The sequence below is a fragment of the Vicugna pacos genome, chromosome 17 (genome assembly GCF_048564905.1).
Source record: "Vicugna pacos chromosome 17, VicPac4, whole genome shotgun sequence".
NCBI lineage: Eukaryota > Metazoa > Chordata > Mammalia > Artiodactyla > Camelidae > Vicugna > Vicugna pacos.
Genome location: NC_133003.1, coordinates 34,715,177 through 34,731,626, shown reverse-complemented (window position 1 = coordinate 34,731,626; position 16,450 = coordinate 34,715,177). Strand labels below are relative to the sequence as shown.

General features: G+C 45.0%; 1 protein-coding gene and 1 long non-coding RNA gene across 17 annotated transcripts in view; one reads left to right on the top strand and one right to left on the bottom strand.

The window, feature by feature from the left end:
- Positions 1–1,825, bottom strand: part of LOC116283954 (uncharacterized) — a 91,070-nt gene extending 89,245 nt beyond the window's left edge. For all 4 annotated transcript variants that reach the window (XR_012060709.1, XR_012060712.1, XR_012060710.1 and 1 more), the window contains exon 1: positions 1,623–1,825. This is a non-coding gene — a long non-coding RNA (uncharacterized lncRNA). The remainder of the gene's footprint in view (positions 1–1,622) is intronic.
- A 396-nt stretch (positions 1,826–2,221) lies between these two features.
- MAGI1 (membrane associated guanylate kinase, WW and PDZ domain containing 1) overlaps positions 2,222–16,450 on the top strand; it is a 574,222-nt gene continuing 559,993 nt past the window's right edge. For all 13 annotated transcript variants that reach the window (XM_015236779.3, XM_015236773.3, XM_006196468.4 and 10 more), the window contains exon 1: positions 2,222–3,118. In XM_015236779.3, coding sequence (XP_015092265.2) covers positions 2,803–3,118 — 316 coding nt within the window. In that variant the 5' untranslated portion in view covers positions 2,222–2,802. The remainder of the gene's footprint in view (positions 3,119–16,450) is intronic.

The following is a 16,450-nucleotide window of genomic DNA, read 5'->3' as shown; positions in this document are numbered from 1 at the left end:
TAACTAAAAACTCTTTCAAGAAAACAATCTGTAAATACAGGTTCTAGCCACCAAATCTAAATGGGCTTCATGGCAAAAGTCATATATTATACAGCTGAAGGTCACACTTCATCCATGCATTCTTGCATTCATTTATCAAGTGTATATGGTGTACTCTCCCCTCAAGGCATGGGTCTAGGTGCTGAGAATTCATTCTTCCCTTATTTTTATTAGCTGAGAATAGCACCCTACAAAGAGTGCTTTAAAATATTTAAATGTATGCCTACATATTTTAAACTTTAGAAAGCAGAGGAGGAATTGTCATCATTATCTAATTTGAAACCCCAAGTAATTCCTAATTCTGTTTCCAAATACTACTACTTTTTTTTCTTAATTTTATTTTTTACTTGAGGTGTAGTTGATTTGCAGTGTTAGTTTCTGGTGTACAGCAAAGTGATTCAGTTATACATATACATACATTCATATTTTTTTCAGATTCTTTTCCATCATATGTTATTACAAGAAATTGAATATAGTTCCCTGTGCTATACAGTATGTCTTTGTTGTTTATTTTATATATAGTAATGTGTATCTGTTAATCCCAAACTCCTAATTTATCCCTCCCTGCCCCTTTCCCCTTTGGTAACCATAGTTTGTTTTCTATGCCCGTGTTTCTATTTTTGATTTGTAATTTTTCTTTTTTTAGATTCCACATATAAGTGATCTCATATGATATTTGTCTTTCTCTGATTTACTTCACTTAATATGATAATCTCTAGGGCTACCACTACCAGTACTAAGTTTTTATTTATTATATGCCACTCTACAAGTGTTCTCCGGTGTAATACTCCCACGAACCTTGCGGGGTATAGTTATACTTACTTAACATCGGAGAAATGAAGGTTCTGAGGGGGTCCTGGTGCTTGGTCAAGTTCACACAGAGATTGGACTGGTAGGAACCTAAACCCCAGAGGCCGGCTCTCAACCGTGACCAAAGTGGCACCCATCCTTTCTGAGTCCCTTACACTCACCTCCCTTATTAGCACTTGAAACCTCTCCTGTTACAAATCACGGTGGAAAAGAAAACGCTTGGGAGACTACCGCCCAGGCCGACTGGGGAGTGTTTGGGAAGGGCAGCCTTGTCGGTGCAGGGTATACGCTTTGGTCTGCAACCGCGGAGCACGTCCTGAAACCCAGCAGGGACAGAAGCTGGCCCTACCCACGCCCCCGGGCGGCGCCGGTGGCAGCACTCACCTCCTGGCTGCGAATTCCGCGAGGTGGCTGCCGCGCCCACGCCCCCGCGGGCGCCAGGACGCGGGTGCAGATCCCAGACCCAGGGGTGATTCTTATCTCCTGTCCCCGGGGCGGGTCCAAAGGCTGCCAGACTCAGCCAGGAACTTGAGCCCGGGACAGACGGCAGGCTCCCGAAGTCTCTGCGTGCAAGGGAGTTAAAAAGCTAGACCTACTTTCAGCTGAAGACCCCAACCCCCTTTTGGCTTCTGTCCCTGGCCTATAGTTTTCACTGTGTCCAAAAAAGTTGGCCCCAAAGTTTAAGGATGCGGATAAGTGTGTGTGTGTGTGTGTGTGAGAAAGAGAGAGACAGAGAGAGAGCGAGAGCGCGCGTGTGACATGGCTCCCCTCACCAGAGTCGCAGACACCGGCAGACCCCTCTCCAGGACCCGAACCCGCGGGCTCAATACAGGCGGGAAAGGGCAGGCGCGCGCCTCCAGGTCGGGTTCAGGGGTTTTTGAGGAAAATGCGGCGGCGGGCGGGGGTGCGGCCGACTCCCGGGGCTGGCTGACCGACAGCGTGGCCAGCCACTGGCCGAGGGCGATGAGGAGGCTTAGGGCGGCGTGAGTGCGTGCGTGTGTGCGTGAGTGTGAGCGCGAGGGTGAGTGTGCGAGCCTCCCCAACCCCCACCTGTTTGAAATGGTCTTAAATGCCAAAGCCAGCTTGCCCGTGTTTTCAAAAGTTGAAAACAGTTAGGGTAATACACGTGCGCGTCCCTCAAACCTCCAAAGGGATTTGCTGAGGAGAAAGCACTGAAAGAAAAGGAGGAATAAGAGGGGTCTAGGAAGGGGGCGGGGGTAAATTGCTTGCTCCTGAAGGGTCGGTTTTAGGACCCAACGGGAAGCACATTGGAATCTCTCCCTTCGGGAAGGCGGGGTGGGGCGGGCCGGCCGGCCGGCGGCCGCGGGGCGCATGCGCGCGCGTCTCCTCTCGCCGGCCGCTGCGCTCGGCGGCGCGGAATAGAATGAACTGTAACAAAACAAGCCGAGCCTTTGTATCTGCTTAAAGGGGCCGCAGGCACTTCCCTCTTGTCCCCTCCACCCCCTCTCCGTAGCCGCGTCTCCAGGGCTCCCAGCAACTGGCTGGAAGGGCTTTCCTCACCCTCAGGAACAGCCCGCCAGCGAGGAAAAGCGAGCCAGGCGGGAAGCAAAGAGGAGACACCGCATTTCTAAGAGGCAAGAAAGAAAGGAAGGAAGGAAGGAAAATAATAATCCAACCGGCGCAGAGTGGACTCTGGTCCGGGAGAGCACCGTCAGACGCCGGAACGTGGACCGAGAAGCACCGGAATGCAAACAAAGCTCGCGGGCGCCTGTGGAGGGCTCGCGGGGAAGCCCAGAAAGTTTGTTTTATGATGGCTTGAGTGCGCGAGTGTGTGCAGGGAGCGAGCTGCCAAGTTTCTCTCTCCGTTTGCGTTATTTGGGGGGAGAGGTCTCTCCCATGAACCAGCGGGGGCTTGGGGACTTGTGCTGTGGGGGGCACCTGTCTCTCATTTTATTTTTAGTTTTTTGGGGGGGAAGAGGGACGTAGCTCATCATGTCGAAAGTGATCCAGAAGAAGAATCACTGGACTAGCAAGGTTCACGAATGCACTGTGAAGCGGGGTCCCCAGGGCGAGCTGGGGGTGACGGTGCTTGGGGGCGCGGAGAACGGGGAGTTTCCATATGTCGGAGCGGTGGCGGCGGCTGAAGCGGCGGGGCTTCCCGGCGTCGGCGGCGAGGGCCCTCGGCTGGTCGAGGGGGAGCTGCTTCTGGAGGTGCAGGGGATCCGGGTGTCCGGCTTGCCCCGCTATGACGTACTGGGAGTCATCGACAGCTGCAAGGAGGCCGTCACCTTCAAAGCCGTCAGACAAGGTAAGATGGGACGCGCCTCCGGGAGGCGCCCCCAGAATAAGGGAGCGGCCTGCGGAGGGCCCCCCACCATCTCTATTTCCCGCTTTCCTCCTGCGAGCACAGCTGAGAGGGGAAGCTGAGGCCATGCGCCCTGTGGTGGTGAAACACGAAGTTGTTGAGAAGTCGTGGGTTATTTGCCCCACCTGCGTTGGGAAGAGGGGCTCGGGTTTGCGCGGAGAAGCGCGGAGATTTTTCCCAGGCCTGCTTTGCCAACCTGTTCTCTCAGCCGCCAAGTGCAGCGCTGCTTCGCTAGCACCTGGAGGAGAGTTGGGAAACTGAGGCAGGGGTACAGTGGACGCTCTACTGGCTCCCTGGGGGAGTGTTGCAGCAGGCGCAGCTGCTGCGTTCTTTGGCCACTTGTCCGTTTCCAGACCTGGAGCATGGGTCTAAAGGGGATGAGGGTCTTTGGTTATTGGACGTCCTCCATCAGAAAATTCAGCTTCATCTCGCAATCATCCAGGTGGGTTGGGGCATCACAGCCTGGCGGTTCCAAAGACGGCTTCCTGAACATCCTGCATTCACTCCACAGCTGGATGACGCATGTCTGCACCGTGTGGTCCGGCCCCAGGCTTGGAGGTGGGGGTGGGGGAGGGAATGTGGGGGTATTTCAGCGCGAGTCAAGCCCAAGTTTATACTGCCATCACCATCACCACCACCACCACCATTATCACTGCTATTTCTTGTTAGCTTGCTACTTGCCAGGCTCTGTGTAAAATGCTTTCCTTGCACTATCTTGTTCTGATTTTCAACAATTCTTAGAGCGAGTTGTTCTTATAAGACCCATATTACAGATAAGGAAACTGGGACTGACCGTTGGTTCAGCTACTTGCCCAAGGTCACACAGATGCCAAGAGTGAGGGTTTGAGCCTTTGCTGCAGAGCCTTAAGCACGTAGGAGGTGGGGGGATGACCCTCGGAGACCAGAAGGGGTGCACTTGAGAGGAGGGAGTGGAAGCAAATTTGTCTCTTGGAAGCCTGGAGAGGAGTGATGACCTTTTTGATGGCTACTGGTGGTAGGGAGTCCCTTACATCTTGGTTTGGTGCAGGCAAGGGGCTGGCCCTGATAGAGTCCAACAGAGAAGGACTCCATTCACTTAAAGGAATCCCTTGTACCACCGATCACCATGAAGCAGGTTCTCCCCCATGAACGCACTGATGAAAAATTCCCATATGTGCCTGTGGCCTGGAAAGGCAAGCAGCAGCTGGAGGAATGTGAGAGAGGAAGGAAGGGCTGGGCTGAGTTGGTCCTTTCTTGGAAACAGGCCCTTTCCAGATGAAATGGAGGAGAGAGACAGGGAGAAGAGTCGGGCCTTTTGGTAGCTTTGGGAGCTGAGGGATAAACAGTTAACAAATGCTCATCTTCCGCTTGGACACCTCCTCCAAGAAGCCCTCCAGGATGAACAAATCCTTCTTCCTCTAGACTCCCTTAAATGTGTGTCTTGTAATTTTTTTTTACTTACCCCGAAGTATGAGTGGTTCTCTCCTCTCATTTCCATACAAGATAGGAAGCTTATTGAAGGGAGAGACTATGCCCCACTCATTGCAGGTCTCCCCAGCTTTGTTTGAGGTCCAGCACCTGAAAGGTCTCACCGGAGAATGTTCTCCTGCATCTGTAAACTGACTTTCCTCTGAGTATTACATAAACTAATAAGTACAAAGGGTGCAGAACAGTGCCTGGCACATAGTAAGTGCTCAATAAAGATGAGCTGTTATTGTTATGTTTAAGTTGAATTTGGGCAGTTATTTATTTATAAGTTGAGCCTTTAGTGTCAAGAAACTGAATTATGTCGTTAATGCCAGTACCTGGATTATGACGACTTAACAGAGTTGGAGAGAAAAGACTGGGTCACAGCATTTGATGGAATCAGAGGTGGCTCTGCAGGTCAGTGGCATTTGGAGGAGGGATAGGCAGGGGTACCTGCCTATCCAGTGGGGGTGTCTACTGGTGTCTGCTGGGTACTGTGGGGGCTTGTTTTCAGAGTGCAAGATGCTGCACGGGACTGAGCCTCCTCCCCCCGCCAGTATCAAAGATCAGGAGACATTGTCCCAGGGCTGCCTCATCATGGAACTTCAAAAGGGTTGATCAGATAACCAAGTGTGTTTGGAATCAGACACGTCGGGATTCCAAGGAAACTAGTTTCTCTCCATCATATCTCTTGTTGCCGGGAAATATCCTGTTTGCTACACAGGACTGCTCACAGAAAGAGAGAGAGAGGGAGGGAGGGAGGGAGTGTGTGTGTGTGTGTGTGTGTGTGTGTGTGTGTGTGTATGTGTGTGTAAGTAAAATCTGCTTGTTCTTGTAATGGGATAGAATAAAGGTGTGGATGGGAACACTTAAATGGCCTGGGATCCAGTACAATGTGACTGCTACGATTTCATGTAATGATTACCCTGGCGCAGTTAGCTCTTCTAACGTCTTCATTACAGAAAGATGGCACTAGAAAGCATTTCACCAGTCTTCTCTTTCATATTAAGAATATGATTTAAATTATACTACAAAATTGCTCTAACTATGTTTTCATTACTGTGCTTTAATCATGTTAGGTAGGCTCAGACTTGGCACGTGGTAAAGGAAAGTGTGACTTTTGTCTTGTCTGCACCTTGGGCTAGCCACTGCCAGGGACACGGGTCACTGTGGGTGCTGTCTGTAGGGAAATGTCATGGTCTTTTTCTGGAAGAAAATTCTGCTGTTTCTATTTCATGGCAGCTCTGTGGAAAGATGCACCAACCAAAACAGTCTGTAGCAAGTGGTAGTATATGAAGCAGGACTAAATTGTGAAGGAATCAAGCTAAATGGATCTACCAGGTTGGAGGTGGTTCATTTTTAAATGGAGAGGACAGTCTTTTGTCACAAAAGTACCTAAAAAAGTTTACATGTATATGTTATATATATAAAGTAACATTTTATTATGAAAAAGCATATTATGAAAATACATTCTATATGACATATATATGTACTTTAAAAGTAGGTATTTCCCTATAGTAAAATGCACAGCTCTTAAATGTATACTTTGTTGGGCAAATCAAAAAACAAATGTATATGCTCATGTTAGCTTCACCCAAATCAAGATAAAGAACATGTCCATCAGCCCAGAAATGTCCCTCATGTCCCATTCTAGTTAGTTCCCGCCACTTCTTCTGGAGGTAATGGCTGTTTGATTTTTCTCACCTTGGGTTAATCTTACTTATTTATTGAAATTCATTTAAATGAACTTCTGCGGTTTATACTCTTTTCTGGCTGACTTCTTTCAGCAAAATGTTTCGGGGATTTCCTATTGTTGTGTGTATCATGGTTCTTTTGTATTATTCAGAAGTATTCCATCATATACATATACTAGTCTGTTTATATTTTTGCTTGTCAGTGGTCATTTGGACAGTTTATTTTTTCATCTATGATGAATAAAGCTGCTATAAATGTTGCAGTTGTGCTATATCTTTGCCAATCTTTGATATTGTCTGTCTTTTGATTTTTAACCATGTTAGTGTATTGGGAAAAAGAGGAAAAGTACGCAGTCCCGCTCCACCTTATCTGCAGGTGGTATGTCTGAATTAGGCCCAGCAACAACAGCATGAGAAAATAGAACAGTTTTAACTATGTACTGTAAGAAAAGTTCTGTGAACGTGATCTTTTTCTCTCAGAATGTCCTGTTGTACATAGTTAATGCCTTTTCCATCTTAACTAAGCACTTCTCATGCACTGTGGCTGTAACTTTTGGAGTTTGAGGTACAACAACAGCAAAACTAGCATGAATTTCTTTTTCCTTCACAACTTCATGGGTAGAAAATTCTTTCTTCTGGTAGATCTTAGCAACCTCAGCCTCTGATTTTTTTTTTTTTCTTTCCTTATTAAGTTGAGAACTTTCACCTCTTCACTGAAAGAAACCACTTCATGGCTTCTCTTCGGCAGATCCGAACGTCCAGGGTCACTTCTCTTGCGCTTTGGGGCCATTATTGAGTAAAATAAGGGTCCCCTGGACACAAGCACTGTGATACCAGGATCTGCTACCTGAGCTACTAAGTGCCTAATGGGAGGGATACCCTGGACAAAGGGATGATTCACGTCCTGGGCCGGATGGAGCGGGGAGGCGGGAAATTTCATCACGCTACTTGGCTCGCCATTTAAAACGTAGGTACTGTTTATTTCTGGAATTTTCTATTTAATATTTTCAGACCGTGGTTGACTGGGTAACTGAAATGGCAGGAAGCAAAATAGCGGATAAAGGGGAACTACTGTCATTAAGGAAACTTCGCTACGGGATGCAGCTAGTGATTGTTGAGCCCTTGGCTAAGCTGCTTTATGGGCATTTTGTTCTTTACTCCTCACAACTGGACTCACGTGTCAGACACTGAGGTTCAGAGAGTTGACGTGGTTCCAAGGGTCACAGAAGTGGCAGAAGTGGAACTGGAACTCAGTCGTGTTGGATTCTGAAACCCATGCTCTTAGTTCTTGGCTCATTGGGTCTCAGAGTAGGATGCCCAGACCAGTGATGTTAGTATCTGCTGGGAGTTGGTTAGACATGCAGATTCCCAGGCCTCCCCCTGGCCCTACTGATACCTAAACTCAGGAGGGGTGGAGCTTGTGGGGTGTTTTTAACAAGCCCTCAGGTGATTCTGATGCATGCTCAATTCTGAGAACCACTGTCCTAGGGTATAGACTGACATTGAGAAAATGGTACCAAATGAGGCAGGTGTTGGGGTTCTGGAACAAGTTATGCCGCCAATGCTGTCATCTCCGGCAAGCCGCTCTTTGGGCCTTTCTTCTTACTTAAAATAAGTGGATGTGCCCTTTCAGGTCCTTGGTGCTCATAAAATGCTAAGATTCCATGAATAACCCAGACTCCAGAAGTTTTAAATGGTGTGACTGTAGTTTTCCAAACTGGTAATATTCATAGGTCACTCTCAACGTATTTTTGTAAGTGAGTTTTGTGGTTTTGCAAATTACCCAGGACCCAAAACTGTCCCTCAACTTTTTTTTATAGACAAAATGGAGACAATAAATAAGACAATTCGAAAACCACACCACCACCACCCTTCCTTTCACCGTAACGGACTTACGACCACAGACAATTGAGTGTAGTTCTCTGCGCCTTTTTGGGTTTTGTTTTGATGTTGTGTGTTTATTTTGACCAGTTGGAGTGTATTGCACCAGCTCCGTAACAAAATAATTCTGTTCTCATTTTAAAACACAGCACCTTGTCTTGCTTGGTTTCTTGTGAATGCTGTTTCAGGGTCTCTGGGATTGCTTTTTCTCCCCCGCCAGATGGTCACAGGATTGACTCCTGACCTTAGTGTCTCTTCAACAAGATCTTCATTGAGCTTCTCATCTGGTGGTGTGCTGCTAAAGCCTTGATAGCTAGTTCTGGGGAAGGGAAGACCCTGAACTGCAAGATCTCTGGAGTTGGAAAGAGATGCATATAACTTGGTTCTCCTGAGCCAGTATCAGCCGGCTCCAGCATCCCACTGACCCCATATCAGATCACGTGCTGGCCTCTTATCCTGCTTCCTGTCTTCGTAGCCTTGGCATAATTTCACGTTATCTTCTTCTGTTTCTTCTTTATCGTCAGCCTCTCTTCTCACTGGAGTGTAAGGTCCCTGAAAACGGGAAGTTTTATCTCACTTGTTCACCTCTCTATTTCCCAGCACCTAAAATAATACCTGGCAAATCTAGGTGCTCACTAAAATGGCTTGGCTGCGTGAGTGAATTTTCTATTGTCACTTCTTATTCAGACGGTAAGTGCAGACCAGACTATCAACAACATCTTTCCTTCTTTCCTCCCTGTTCCTCTTTTATTGCTTCTCACTTAGGATCCTCACATGTTCGTTTTCTCATCACCAAATATTCCGATCAGCTGAATCCCTGTGTCTAATAATTTATACTGAGCTATAAATAGATAAATGACCGACAAGACTTAATAAGTTATATTTAAGTATTTCTGCCTGTTGACTCTTAAGTGGAATTCAAGAAGTGAAAATTCAGGTGTTCATTCAGCATGCAGGATGTGGAAGGGCTTTTCTGTTTTGTCTTCATGTGGGACCTGGTCTCTGTCAGCATCCGTAAAAGTGACACTTTACCTCCGTTTTCTTGTAGCAGCGTCCCTGTGTACAGTTTTCCCAGCCAACAGCAAATCAGATCTTTGCTACAGAAAACTATCTGATTTTTGTCCTCCCTTGCTCTTACACTGTGCTTTGTGTTGATATGTCTCTCTTTTTTTTTAATTTAAACTTTCAAAAATCAATCTGTTTTTGTTCTTGGTGCCAAAAGACCACTCTCTGGAGGATATTTTTAGGTCACTCTGTGGAACATTCTACAGATTTTGCAAAAAAGTAATGCAAGGACAGACAACCCAACACATGCGTTGTTTCTAGTGGCCCCCCTTTGCCAATGGCTGTGTTATTTAAAAATAGATTAACTTGACCTTATGATGCAATGGCCTACAGTTGGGTCACTGCATTTGTTGGCATTCATTACCCAGCTAGTTTCGGATGGCAGAATTGATGATATCCACCAAGGGGAATTAAGTGGTTTATAAGAGAAAACATTCTGACATCTCCTTACCACAAGGGTTTACATGAAGGATGTTGCTTTATAAACGATGGTTATTTAATGCAAAACACCAGTCTCTGATGTTAGTGGTCCCTTCCTTGAGTTTGTATATATGTGTAACAGGATATACTGATTTTGTATACACTGAGAATAAAGGCTGTCAAATTCATTAAGGGCTGACATTCATATCCCAAAAAAGTAGGTTACTGCCTTCCTGCCTGTCTTTATGCAGCTTATATGTGAGATCTATAACCTTGAAAAATCCCCAGTAAACACTGGAGCTTTGCTCTACTGCATCTGTATAGTATTTCTGGTGAATTTGTTTTGGTGTTTTCACAGCTGAACCCCCATGGATGTCAAGGACACACAAGTGATGCTGACTTCTGCTTTATAGTAAAGTATCCTCTGGAGGGTCCAAAGTGCCATCCTTTCCGAAGGCACGTAGCAAAATGAGAAGCTGTAACGTGAACAATGTCTTTTATAATTAAATAAGTCTTCTCTCTTAGGGTCAAGTAACTAAAGACTGGACTAATCCACTACTTACAAGCATTTCTCTGGTCCCTCTCTCCAAGTGAAACTCAGGTTCTCCCAGTCACTCACAAGGCCCCCCACGATCTGGCCTGTGACTTGTCTTCTTTCTCCCCGTCCATAGCCTGCTGGTCCCCACCTGGACATCTGGGAGGCTGACTCTCATGAACTTCAGGTCTTTTCCAGGTGTCTTGTCATTCCATATTCTCCTTTGCCACTTTATTTTACTTTATAACATGTAGATCATTTCAAAATAACCAAGGTCCCGATTTTGTCTGTCTCGAATATCAGCTCCCAGAGGGCAAGGCTGTTGTTACTCTGTTCCCAGCAGCATCCCCAGTACCAGGAATACTGCCTGATGCATGGTAATTGCTTAAGTATTTCTTGAACATCCACTGCCAAGGTTAGAACTAGAATAACTCTCTCCTGAGCTCAGTTGCCTCTGAAAATTACAATATTTGAAAGTCTCTGAAAATGTAGGTAATTTGTGACGGATCCTGTTAAACTTGCTAAGGGTTTAACATTTGCAGTTTCTGACTAGGGCTAAATAGAGCTTCACTGATTGATCTAGGAATATTCTTGAAGATAATGAGCATTGCTAGCCTGTTTCAATTAGTCTTCATTTTCGGGATTTAGGGCAGCACTGGGCTGAGTGTGTCAGGGAACTTTGCACACTCTGTCACTCTCCAGTGGACTGTGAGAGGTTCTGGGCACCGTCAGCTGTGTGTAGAGGCTTCTCCTGTTATCATCTGCAGTGTGGTGAGAATGAGTAACATACGGGAATTACATTCTCTGGGCTAAGGAGTTAGCCCCGCGGTTACTGCCAATGGAGGCATTACTGTGCACCTGTAATGATATGCAGTTATGCTTTCCACAGTAAGGCTAATTTTTCAGCCCATTGTGAGATGAGGCTCGAAGCTCTCTTTATGGACAGTGGCATTAGGGTGCAATTAAAAGGCGATTTTATACCCTGATTATAAGCTATGTTTCAAAATGATTGCTCTAAACAGTGTTCTCAGGGCTGCAGTGCTGCTCCTGAGATAATCCACAAGTATCCATTTATTGACATGTTGTAGATTGGCAGGTGTTGGACTCAGGCTGGCCTGGCTTAGAGGCCAGGCTTTTCAGTCTACTAGCTGGGTGACTCAGGGCGAGGTGCTTCACCTCTTTGTGTCAGGATCTCCCCTTCTGAAAATGGGGATAATGATACCTACTACCTGAGGCTGATGGAGGAATCAAATGAGGAGACTGAAGTAAAGCACACGGTGCAGGGCCTGGCACGTGGTGAGTGCTCACACAATGTTGGCGTCTGTTCTTGTTTGAATGTTTCCCGTTGGAAAGCACTTGGGAGTGAAGAAGGAATCTTTTGAGAGATAGATATGGTGGGGCACAGTTCCCTGGAGAGCTTTTCAAGTCTAGAAAAAGCCCTGATTTTTCTCCATGATTCATATGCCACTTTTTTAAAAGGCTGAGATTGGATTAGTTTAGACAAGTAGGAAGGAAACCTCTAGATCTCACCGTGTGTTGCTGGAGGTCTGATCCGCCCTGACTTCTCCCATATTGACACTGGTGACGAACTGATTCTAATGACTGTCATCAGAACCCAGGTTTAGTAGGGTGTAGAGGGGGGACAGGTCCTCGCCCTATTTCCTGGGGGTCCTGGGCAGGGCGGGTACCAACAAGGGTGATCTTTGAGCACTTAACACTGAGGTCCTCTGATCTTCCTGGCACCATCCCTGGAAAGGCTGGGGAGGCAGTGGGGCTTGGTGTTACAAGCGGTTAGAGTCAGGCTGGTTGGGTCTGACTCCAGCTCCAGAACCATGGCCCTGTTAACCTCCCAGGACCTGTCCCAGTTGAAAATGAGAATAATACCTACTTCACAGGGCGGTTGTGAGGAGTCAATGAGCAAAAGTATGCAAAACACTTTGTCCTCCGCTTGGCATGTAAGTAGTGCTCCCTGCAGTATGTACCTAAAAGCAATCATGATAATTTTCAGTTGAGAACGGAAGACCCATCAGTGAGTTCCTCTAAAGCAGTGATTTTCAACTGGGGGTGGTATTGACCCCCAGGGGGACATTTGGCAATGTCCGGAAACATTTTTGGTGGTTACGGCTCAGACTAGGGGAGTGCTAGTGGAGCTGAGGGAGCAGAGGCCAGGGATGCTGCTAAACATCCAGCAGCGGACAAGGCAGCCGCCATAATGGTAGTTACCTGGCCCCAAGTGGCACTAAGGCTCCACTATCTGCCTTCGTGGCAGGGCCTGGGAATCTGAACAAGTAACGGTAAACTAATACTCATCACTATTGTGTACTGATCTTCTGACATGTCACCGAGACCCAGGTTAGGATTCTGCCTGGGTAGATGATGTCATCCTCGTTTCAGTCATGAGAAAATTAACTGGAGAGGTCAAGTAATTTATCCTGGCCCCCAGGCAGCTGACACAGGTGAGATTCAAGGTCGTATCTGCCTGGTTCCAAAATTTTCCTATATTTCCATACTAGAAGTGTGTTGACTTATAACTGGGGGTCCCCTTGTCTTTTTACGGTGGGGGGCAGTATGGATGCACCTCTTTTAGGCTGTACCATTTCATTGCTGTCTGAAACGGCATAACATGCCTGGGGACCCCACCAAAAAGAGTCCAGGAAATTAAAAAAAAAAAAAAGGATTTCCAAAGTGTTTATTGGCCAGAACATAGAGTGTGCTGCTGCGTAGTTTCAAGCAATTCTGCTTATGTGCCATCTCCTGTTTTCCCTGGTCTCCCTCACCAACACTGTTGAGTCCTTCCTGCCCCCTGCCCGCTGCCCCCTGCCCATCATGATTTCAGGCATCATGATAGTGTCTTGTAATGTAGATTTGCTGGTCTGTCTCCTGTGCTGGATTTTGTGTTTCTTGAATTCTTGAAGGCAGCATCCCTGTTTTGTGTCTTTATTGTAATCTCTGACCTCTCTCGGTACTCAAGAAATCACTTTTTGAATTGAATTCTTTTGAGGTAATGAGTAGGCATAACTTTAAATAAATAAGAAAAATTCTTGCCTAAGATCTTGTTGGCTGGAAGATCCGCGGCTTATTTTTAAAGCATATTAAATATACTCAGCCATATGTCTGACTTTTCCGTGATGATTTAAGATGGTTGTCTGCCAGTTGTTGTAGCATTTTGAACTGTAGAGAAAATATTGAATTAATTGTGTTGAAGGTCTTGGAGGGCCTTTATTCTGACCAGATGTGTGCAGTGACGGAGCTTTTGCTTATGTAATGCGGCCACAGAAGGCATCACTTTGGCCTGATTTAAATAGAGTCAGTATTTTACCACCTGGATTCTTGGCCAAGCGTTGGAATTTACATCTGATAGGGAGAGCCTGTTCATTTCCTCCTCCAGCTATCAGCCTGTTTAAGTCTGTGTGACTTGGTTAAGAATTCAAAACTAGAGATCAAGTTGTTAAAAAAAACACTTCTTTGACGTTGGAGCATGTAGGGTTTTTTTTTTTTTTTTTTAAGGAAAGCTTAGCTATCTAGATTTTTTTGGTTTCTAATCTTTTAAAAACGCAAATAGTGTTGTGACCTCGTGTAACTGTCAGTCACTCTCCATAATTGATCTGCGCTTCCAGATCTTATGTTTTTTCCGTGGTGAAATTTAAATTTAATTTTTCCCCACATTGAAACGATGTATACAATGCTAAAGATGTGACTATATGGAAAGAAAATGTATCCATGTTGCCCATAATCCCACCGTGGAGAAATACATGTGTTGCTTTATTTTTATCCAGACGTCTACATACAAAAACATGTAAATAAACACACACATTTGTTTTTTGGTAGTTTTTTTTTGGGAGAATCTTTTTCATATGCAAACAATAATAAAACACATACTGTTTAGGTAAGATTTTTCTTTGTGGCTAACAATATATCACGGACTTCTTTCCTACACTACATGTAAATCAACTCTACCATTTCAATGGCTGTGGAATCAGTTTCTGGTTGTTCTGTAATATGTTAAACCATGCTTTGAGAGTGAACGTTTAGATTGTTTTCAGTTCCTATTTTACACAACATAATGTTGAATACCCTTATATATATTTTCATGAAATGCTAAAGATATCTTCTTAGGATAGATGTCTAAAACTCTTGGGTCATGCAAATTTTTTTTTTTTAGGATACACACGATCATCTTACTCTTCAAACAGCATATCAGCTTAAATCCCTCCTTCCTGTATGGGAGAGTCCTGCATTTCTTTACTTATCTCAGTTATAACAGATACTACCAAGCACTGGAATTGTTTATTTATAGTAGTCATCAGGAACACAATTACCAAGTAGGTCTTTTAAAGGGCATTAGGGAGTGGTGGGGACTAGGGTAAATTGGGGGGACGTATCTCGTTCAAAGGGAGCAGTTGCCCCTCAGCTTCAGCCTGTTGTTGACATGTGGGGACATTGGCCTAGTGTTGCCAGATTTTTCAAGCTTTCAAGACAGTGTAGAAACTTGAATTGTTAAAACAAAAAAAATTTGGCCAATTGAAAAATCTTGGTTCAGAGTTTTTCAAAAGCATGAATAAACCAAACAAAACACATCTGGGAGCCATATTTGGTCCTCAGGCGACAAACTTGCAGCCTCTTGTTTTTGTATTTGTTTTTCTCACTTGACTTCTCTCACACTTTATCTTTTCAAGAGCGGTAATTGCATTTCTTACTCTTGTCTGTGTTCTCAGGGCCCAGGACAGTGACCAGCTCACAGTGAGGATTCATAAATGTGTATTGAAGTGAATAATAAGTTCCAGAAGTGGTCCAGTTGGTCACTGTAGTCCATGTAAGTTTATTGGAGGTCCAGCTGGTGACAGCTCCCCAATTTGAGTTGTGAGAAGCGGGGGAGAGGATATATTTGGACAGCTGATTATGATTCTTGGAATATTTTATTTCAGGGTCCTGGTCTGCTGAGTCTTAGGACTGGGTGCAAAATAGCTGCTGCTGCTTCTTCTTCTTTTTTTAACTGAAGTACAATCAGTTACAATGTGTCAATTTCTGGTGTAATGCACAATGTCCCAGTCATGCATATACACACATATATTTGTTTTCATATTCTTATTCATTAAAGATTATTATAAGATACTGAATATAGTTCCCTGTGCTATACAGAAGAATTTTTTAAAATTACTTTTATATAGATTGGCTAATATTTGCAAATCTCAAACTCCCAAATTTACCCCTTCCCACCCCTTTTCCCTGGTAGCCATAAGATTGTTTACTATGTCTGCGAGTCTGTTTCTGTTTGGTAGATGAGTTCATTAGTGCCCTCTTTTTCCTTTTTAGATTTCACATATGAGTGATATCATATGGCATTTTTCTTTCTCTCTCTGGCTTACTTCACTTAGAGTGACAATCTCTAGGTCCATCCGTGTTGCTGCAAATGGCATTATTTGATTCCTTTTTATGGCTGAGTAGTATTCCATTGTATAAGTATACCACAACTTATTTATCCAGTTATTTGTCAATGGACATTTAGGTTGCTTCCATGTCTTGGCTATTGTAAATAGTGCTGCTATGAACATTGGGGTGCATGTATCTTTTCGAATTAGAGTTCCCTCTGGATGTATGCCCAGGAATGTGATCATATGGTAAGTCTATTTTTAGGTTTTTGAGGACCCTCCATACTGTTTTTCATAATGGCATCATGGAACAGTGTCTTGATGATGACTTTTATGTGAGTCTAAACTGGAAATAGTATATATTCTCTGCCCTAAAGTGATTTTACTTTGAAATATGTGGCCTTACAAATAAACAAATAAATGCATGTTATGTATACTTCTTAGGGAGGTTTGAACTCCTAACAATCCTACTTGTTTGGACATTCAGCAAATAAACCAGGACCCTGACCTTTCCTCCAAGAGTGGGTGCTTTCAGAACACGATTAACCTCTAATACTGGTGGGTGTGGCTTCTCTGGGGCCAGTGTTATCTAGTAGAATTTTGTTTTTTGAAAACTAGCGTGGTCCTTCTTCCTTTCCTGGCTGTGTAATGGTTTGTTCTGCGTTGCATAGTTCATGTCGGGCACCAGTTCTGCTGCACCAGGATGGTGAAGGGGACTTTGGTCATTCAGGTGAGATGTTTAGGCAGTGCAGTTTTTCTCCCAAAGAGCCAGGCAAGGGAGGGAGGGCCTCAATAAAATGAAAACTGTAGAGTTGGCAGTGAAAGCCCAACATGGAGTTTAAATTCTGCCAGCTTTGGATTGGGA